The following is an 8,064-nucleotide window of genomic DNA, read 5'->3' as shown; positions in this document are numbered from 1 at the left end:
GGAAATTACACAATTTATTATGATTTCTCATCATCAAGAGCTCACAGTGTCCACAGGGAAAGAATAATAGTTCCTATAAAGGTTTCTTTTGGTTATTTGTGATTCCTCCCTCAAGATCTTTACAATCTATTTTGAGAAAGCATAGACGAATCTAGTTTGATCTCATGTGTTGGGAAACACATGAGATCAATCTAATTTGATCTAATTAGTTAGATGTCCACAGAAAACATTTTTCCAGAAGAGACTGGAGCAACCAGTATAAAAAAATAATAATTGAACACTATACTGAGATTATAGAAACTCACCATTGCAAATACTATGGGTATGGGTAAATAATAGTTCCTAATCAGAGATTAATGTTTTTAAACCAGTGACTATTTACAAGATCAAATCTTTAATAGATGGGTAGGTAGAGTATTTTTTAATGAATTATTCAAATATTATTCTTTGTTTCTCAGTTGAAAAAAGGAATTATTAATATTTAGAATTACTTGAATTTCAAGTCCTCACTTTGTATGATTTCCCCAACAGGGTCTGTATTCTTTCTGAAGGTGTTATTTCAGAGTAGTATTTCCCACAAAGGGCTACATTTGTAGTTGCTTAGAAAACCTAACAGATCTCAGTGGGATATGGAGGCATGAAGAGTCAAAATCACGCAAAATTTGTAGACTAGGTTAAAAGCACTACAAAAAGTATTGCACTGGATGTATTTTTAACGTACACCATGTACCAAGGGGAAATTAATCTAAATTGAAAATAAAGACCATTAAAATCTTTAGAACTCTTTTTACATTAGGGAAAAAAAATAAAGACCCCATAATCACAACTGTAGTGCTGATATTATTACAAGAGAATTTAATATCTAATTAGCATAAATGCAAAACTCCTATCCTTGTACACTTTTGAATTTATAACATCACTAAATCAACTTTTTTACAGAATTAAATTTTTCTAGTTATTAAGAGACGACAAAGGAAGAACAAGTGTTGGCTTTTGTAAGATTTGTATTTGAATATTCCGTAAAATTATAGTCACACTTAAAGTTGTGAGGAAGAAAGCATTATTTGATGTCATTTTGTAATTTTCCTGAATATCTATGAAGTGAAGTGAAATTGCTCAGTCGTGTCCAACTCTGCGACCCCAAGGACTGTAACCTACCAGGCTCCTCCATCCATGGGATTTTCCAGGCAAGAATACTGGAGTGGGGTGCCACTTCCTTCTCCAGGAGATCTTCCCTGGATTATTTATGAGCCATAAAGTATTGTGCTGGTTGTCTGTTTTCTTCCTCCTAAAAACTCTACATGTTTGGTTTTTTTTTTTTAATCAAAACTTTGTGGAGTTTATTTTAGTGTAAACATACAGGTATGGAGGGTTCCTTTTTCTTTCTTTCTTTCTTTCTTTTCTTTCATTTTCAATTCTCAAAATACACTGAATTAAAAACCAGATATTTCTGGTTGAGATGCAGCCAAGAATTCCTTCATCTTAGCCATTGCTCTTAGCTAGAACTAGGGATCTGACCCACATCTACCAGGAAAACCACAGCCCATGACTACCCAGTTGTCTCGGAATGAACTGCACTGTCTGGAATTTCCGAAGAAAGCACATTAACTCACTGAGCAATGTGCTCACAGGTGGGCAAGCGCAACTGGGCTCCCTGTCACTAATGAGCTCCCCCACTCCACCTCAACTTCCCCACATCGTTTGAGTCACTGCTGTGCTTATAAAGATAAATCCAAGGGTACAACCACTTTATCTTCCATAGAAACCTGAAATGGACACGGTTTTCCATTATGTTTGATTCTGTACTGAAAGGTCTGGGAAGTGAGTATAACATGAACTCATTCCTTCCGCTTCAGCAGACAGATGGATAGAGACATTCCAGTTTGTTTCCAGTCTTTTGTCTTCGGAGCAGTTTTGGCATTTCCCTCAGGAAACTGGAGGTTGTGACCTAAAGGTTTCCTTAGTGAACGCGCTTCTGTTTCCCACAGTTAACCTTACCCAGAAATGACATCTACTCTATTAGGTGAGGTTTTATCTTCATGTCCCAACTGCGTCCTGTGCATATTCAATGACACTTGAAAGCACAAATTCTGAAAGCTAACAATAGCACTGAAGAGCCAAACATGCCAAAATACTTTGATATAATCCCCAATGAAGATGACAATAATATCAAAACAAGAATTAAAAAATTCTGTGAGGCTTGCCATTTTATAGTTGGAGAAATTAATGACTATGGGTGGTAAAGCTTTCAGACAGTATGAATCAAAATTTTTCAAATAAAAAGTGTATGCTATTCAGCCAAGATTCTACAACTTGTTACTTTTCGCTATTGAATAGTTTTATATTGTTCTGCTGGTAGACTGGGAGAAGCCAAGATGGTCTTCTGAAAGAAATAAGTAATTTAACAGTATCCCCCGCAGCCATACTGCCACCTCCCAAGTATGCTGGTGGCAAGCCAAGAATATAAACTTCTGCGGATGGGTGTGAACTGACCAAAGGGTCATCATTTAACTTAGACTTACAGTGACATTATTGTACATCATTTATTTTAAAACCAATGTTTTTAGACAGATTTATTACACTATGGCTTCTGTTTTCTGTTTTTCAGCCAAGAGGCATGTGGGATCTTAGCTTCCCAACCAGGGATCGAACCCACACTCCCTGCATTGGAAGGCAAGTTTTAACCACTAGACCACCGATACTTAATTTAGTTGGGCTTGAATGTCATTTAACTCAAACAATTACATTTACTTGTCAATGCAGTATTTAGAGGTTGGTGGTTTTCATCTCATTCTTTACTACTCTTCAGTGTTAACTTATTGAAGTTTCTCTTCCTGAAAAAGAGTGGTTTCTAAACAAACCACACTTTTTTTTTTCCACTCTCTAGTTTATCAAGATAAAATCCCATGAAGAATAACAGAAATTTGCCTTTAACTTTAACTCTAAAGAGGCACATAGTCAAATAGAATGTCTTACTAATCATTTTTTAAAAATGCTCTTCACCAAAGAATCTTTAAAAAATCAGTTTATTAATGTTTAAAAGTTGATAAAGCTATGTGCAAAATGATCCACATTGTCAGAAACCTATTAAATACTATTTTTTTAAAGACATTTCTTGATTTAATTGCACTGGAAACCATACTACACAGACACCAATATATTTTTATTCTTTGTGACATTTATATACATCTTCAATTAACTATTTAATGTACTGAAAAACTTGTCATGTTCCCTACCAGTTAAAGTAATGCTTTAAGGTCACAAAAGGGTGGTATTTTCTCAAGAAATGCACATTCAATGGTGTTAACACAGGTTAGGAAAATCCAATAAAATACTGAAACAAATACATTCAAAGATTACACAAAGTACTTTTAACACAACAAAACACAGCCATCCTGTTGCTTGAAATGGTTCCTACAACACTCTGAAAGAAACATCAACAAAAGTGCCAATGATAGATGTTGTATTGTTAGATAAACTCGTTAAAAAAAAAAACTCTCTTGGTTTACAAAGTCACCCCCCAACCCCTAGTCAGTTTTCACCTTCTTTTGCTTGTTCGTTTCTCCTGTGACACTAAGGATACTGGCTGATGTCATTTAAATAAATGGGACTTCCTTATGCAGATTTCAGCCTCGATGGATATGATACTGCAACACATTTCATTGCAAAGGTGTTTTTTTGTTTTTTTTTTAAAGTGACTGCAATTAAATTCAAAAACACTCATCCAGCTTACATGGAAACTTTGGCCTCAGCAAATAAACTTGCTTTCCAGCTCCAAACCATCTCCACCACAGTCTGCCTGCTGGATGCAGCCTACCTGCTACACATGCTCAAGATTGGACCGTGCCACACCCCCAGCTCTGAATGCCAGGTAGTCAAAACATTAAGTAAAGGTATTCTGAGGAGGGTGTGAAGGGGAAGGGAGGGTGCCCAGCATAGTAGGTATGTAGAGCATACCCAGCGAAGCAGAAGTGCGCACACTCACTTGCGTTGGAGACTAAAGTGAAAGAAAACATCTCAAAGCTCCCGTCAGAGACGCTTTCACACGGGGACATTAGTCTTTGAGGTGGGGCCAAACGAACGCTTCAGGAGCTTGACAATGCTAGACCTTTGGCTCAGTGCAAAATCAAAGCTCCGGCAAGGGGAGGAAATAGATTCCAGGCGAGGACCCGATCTCCACCCTTCCCAGTGCATTGTTCACAGGAACTAAGTCTACCCACCAACACCAGGCACTACCAGGCTGTTCTGTGCTCCTTCACCCTCCCTCTGGCTTCCGACAGCTCCTCCCCGGCAGCAGTGGAGGCACAGAGGCTTGGCTGGTTTTTATTTTTTCTCCCCAAACACTGGGGTGGTGGGTGACCACGCAAGAACACTCCCCATGGGTCAGCAGTTTCCCCTTTTAGGAAGAAGAGTTGACGTTTCCAGAAGACATAATGGTCTCTGGGTTGTCCCCATCGTCCTTCTGGGGGTGGGAGGAGTTGTCTGACTTACTGCGGCTGAATTCCATGCCCGCGATGATGGGCCGTGTGAATTTACCCGCGGAGTCTCTGCTGGGGCACTTGCAGCAGGACATGATTCGGACGAAGGCCCGGCGCATCTCCTTGTTGGACAAAGTGTAAATGATGGGGTTGGTGCCGGAGTTGAGCACAGCCAACACCAGGAAGTACTCCGTTCTGAACAGGATGTCACAGGTCTTCACCTTGCAGCCCACGTCGAGCAGGAGCAGGATGAAGAGTGGCGCCCAGCAGGCGATGAAGACGCCCAGGACAATAATCACAGTCTTGAGCAGCGCCAGCGACTTCTCCGAGCTGCGGCTGGCCTTGGAAATGTTCTTGCGGAAGGTCAGACGGCGGCTGCGAGTCCTGACCAGGGAGTAGATCCTGCAGTACAGGACGACAATGGCGAGCAGGAGCAGAGTGAAGACCGTGGTGCAAAAGAGGATATAGTGCTTGTGGTAGAGCGGCAGCACGGTGGAGCAGCTGGGCAGCGTGCTGATGCAGTTCCAGCCCATGATGGGCAGGCCCCCCAGGACGAGGGAGATGACCCAGCAGGCACTGATGAGCAGGAAGGAGCGGAACCGGTTGCTCCCATTGTGGAGCTTCATCTTCAGCATAGTGATGTAGCGCTCAATGGCGATGGCCAGGAGGCTGAACACGGAGGCCGAGAGGGCCACAAACATACTCCCTTCCCGCAGAAACCACTGGGCGGGGGTTAGCTTGTAGGTGGTGGCCCCAGACAAGAGCAGGTTGGCTGTGTAGGCCACTCCCGCCAACAGGTCTGAGAGGGCCAGGTTGCCGATAAAATAGTACATGGGTCGGTGGAACTTCTTGGTTTTCCAGATGGTCAGCAAAACAAAGATGTTCTCTAGGATGATAAAGCAGCAGATAAGAATGAACACCACTGAGATCAGTTTAATGCCATTGTCCTTGTCCGCGCTGATCTTCAGCTTTCCCGTGTAGTTATAATGCCGGACAATGATGTCGTAGTTGACATAGTCGGAGACAGGGCTGTGCAGGGCCTTGACCAGGGGGATGCGGGTGGACCCCATGATGCGCACGGTCCCGACACCCGGGGCGGCGCTTCTGCAGATGAACGCTAGAGGGCGAAGCGGAGCGAGCCTTCACAGGCAGCCGGGGTGGTTCAAGGAGAGAGATCCAGGCTTTTTTTGTGAAGGTTTTCTTAAGCTGGAGAGGGCCTCGGAAACCACAGCCTTAAACAAATCACAAAGAGCAGAGAGTCAGGGAAAAAGCCACAGCACATTGGCATAATTCATTCTAGCGAAGGCATTGCTCCAATTTTCTTGTTGATTTGTTTTAAGGAAACTTGGGGAGAGCGCAGGGGGGAAGGATTTAAAAAAAAAAAAAAAACATCAAACTCTCATTTCTTGGGGGGAAAAAGGAAGAAGGGTGAGAGAGAGAAAGAAAGGGAAAAAAGAAAAATTACCCAAGATGAAAACTCCGACTCGACGACAAGACGAAAACGTCCCCTATGGTTACATATACCCAAATGGAAATGGGAAAACTGGAGGTGTGAGCCCCATTTAATTCCACTCCTACGTCCTCAACACACACACACACACACACACACACACCCCTCCGCCTCTCCCAACGCTGTCCCCACCTCCACCAGATTTCCAGCTCCAGTTGAAAAACTAAAGCCTTCACCAGCTTCGCGGCGGGCTCACCACTAGCTCCTAGTCACACCTTCGAAGAGACCAAACCACCAATGTGAGACGCACACCTCTGTGCTCGGCACTACCCAGCTAAAACCACCTCCTAATTGCCATGCAAGAAGTTAGATTTGCGCGAAAATCATTTGACAGCGTAAGTCACTTTTTAGGCTCTATTAATAATCTCTAGGAGCAGGTGTGCTTAGGGTCCGAAGGCGCAGCACAGTGTGGGCAGCCAAGCCCGCCCTGGCCTTGCGGTAAACAGGAAAGCTTTAGCGCCTCCGTGAAGCAACTGCCTTTTCATTCTTCTTCTTCTTCTTTTTTTTTTTTTTTTCCGCGCAAGTCAGTGCAAGAAACTATAAAAGTACTCAGTAAAAATCATTCATAAGCTATTGCAATAAATCCCAGAAGTTTCGTACACCCATTGATTGCAAAAGTATTTTTTAGTTACTGTGGATATAGCCCAAACACGCATACAAAAAAGAGAAATTAAATTACAAACGCTAAAAATACACGCCACTGCATTTCAAATTTCGAATGCAAAATTACTCTCCAGAAACTCATACAAACAGAAGTCTGGAGGTTCCTTGCTAAGCCAGTTTTATTTACTGCCCTCCCTCAATACGTTGCCTCGTCTCAGAGAACTACGAAGTGTGGAGGGGATGAAACACGGCACGTGTGGGCAGAAGTCTACCCGTAAGTTGTTTAAATGTTTCAGGGTAACACTCAGGGTAGCAAATGCGATAAAAGTGGAATTCTCCAGACTACAGCAATTCCCGGGACAGCAGAGGCTGCTCGGCGCCCAGTAGCTCCGCGTTTCCCCCCACCTAATTCCACACTCGCTCGCTCGCAGGGCAAGTTTAAGCCCTTACCTCATCTCCCGCAGTCTTTGTCTATAGGATTTTCCAAAATAAGCGCCTTCCCTCCCACTCCGCAGACCCACCGCAACTTCCTCTATCCCCCAACCCCAGAGGGTTCTACAAAGAGGACTTAACCCTTTTCCAAACTTTTTAGTGAGCCCAGAACAATCCGATCCGGTTGGGCGCCTGAGTAGCCCAGAGATGCTTGTTCTCAGCACCCAGAGATGGATGGTTTAAAAGTGTTGCTTTGCTTCTCTCCGGTTTGAAAATTTTGTTTCTGCCTCGGAAGACCTCCGGTCGCGATGCTCCCCTGCTCGCCCGGGTCCGCGCCTGCCCAGCGCTCACTCCCTACCTGGCTCAGGCGGGACGCAGCTGCGTTCGCGGAGCTCCGGGTCTGCACTGAGCGCTCGGCATCTTGCTGCTGCCCGGGACTGACGGCGTCGAGCTCTCAATTTACTCGAGTCGGGGTCCCCTCCCTCCGCAGCCGCACACTCCAATGGCCAACGCTCTTGCCGTGGCCGGGCAGACCGGTCAGCTGAAGTCGCCGAGCGCCCCGCTGAGGCTGAGCGGCTTCTCTAGGAAGGGATGAGGAGGAGTGAGTGCCTCAAACCCCCGTGCCCCTCCGCTCGCGCCTGGGGGCCGCCGGATCTGTGCAGCTGAGACTCACTGTCCAGGAAAGATCTGCAGCAGAAACACACAGACAAAAAAGAGCCCCTCCTCCCCAAGGGAACCAAAAAAAGAAGGGGGAAAAAAAAAAGAAAGAAAGAAAGGGGGCGGAGCCTGGTGCCCCCTGGACTCAATGTATAAATCACGGTCCTCGCCCTGCTATCCGCCGCTCCCTGGCGGTGGAGACAGCTCTCCCCAGCCTTAGAAAAGAAAGGAGGGGAAGCGCTTTTGGAAACTTTTCTCAAGAAGAGTCTTGGGAGACAGAGGACGGCCTGGGCAATCTAGTGCGCCTTTCTGGTCCCCTTAACCCCGCAGCCCGTGGGGGATCGGAGTCCGAAGATTGTGGCCGGGCGCTCCGGGCCGCCACCC

The 8,064-nt window shown here is 44.8% G+C and overlaps 1 protein-coding gene across 3 annotated transcripts; it reads right to left on the bottom strand.

Annotated features, from left to right (window-relative positions):
* Window positions 1-3,010: 3,010 nt before the first annotated feature.
* Window positions 3,011-7,697, bottom strand: S1PR1 (sphingosine-1-phosphate receptor 1). Of its 3 annotated transcripts, none has more exons than XM_004002241.6 (2): window positions 7,382-7,697; window positions 3,011-5,710 (listed from the first exon to the last, which is right to left on the bottom strand). In XM_004002241.6, exon 2 carries the CDS (start codon window positions 5,546-5,548, stop codon window positions 4,400-4,402), a length of 1,149 nt encoding a protein of 382 aa, XP_004002290.1. In that variant the 5' UTR covers window positions 5,549-5,710; window positions 7,382-7,697; the 3' UTR covers window positions 3,011-4,399. The 3 variants fall into 3 exon arrangements, with proteins under 3 accessions (XP_004002290.1, XP_012032652.1, XP_042107476.1); XM_012177262.5 differs by having other exon boundaries at window positions 5,944-7,462; XM_042251542.1 differs by having other exon boundaries at window positions 6,121-7,462.
* Between the last annotated feature and the right edge of the window lie 367 nt (window positions 7,698-8,064).

Source organism: Ovis aries, chromosome 1 (assembly GCF_016772045.2).
Source record: "Ovis aries strain OAR_USU_Benz2616 breed Rambouillet chromosome 1, ARS-UI_Ramb_v3.0, whole genome shotgun sequence".
Lineage (NCBI taxonomy): Eukaryota > Metazoa > Chordata > Mammalia > Artiodactyla > Bovidae > Ovis > Ovis aries.
This window is presented reverse-complemented; position numbering and strand designations above follow the sequence as displayed.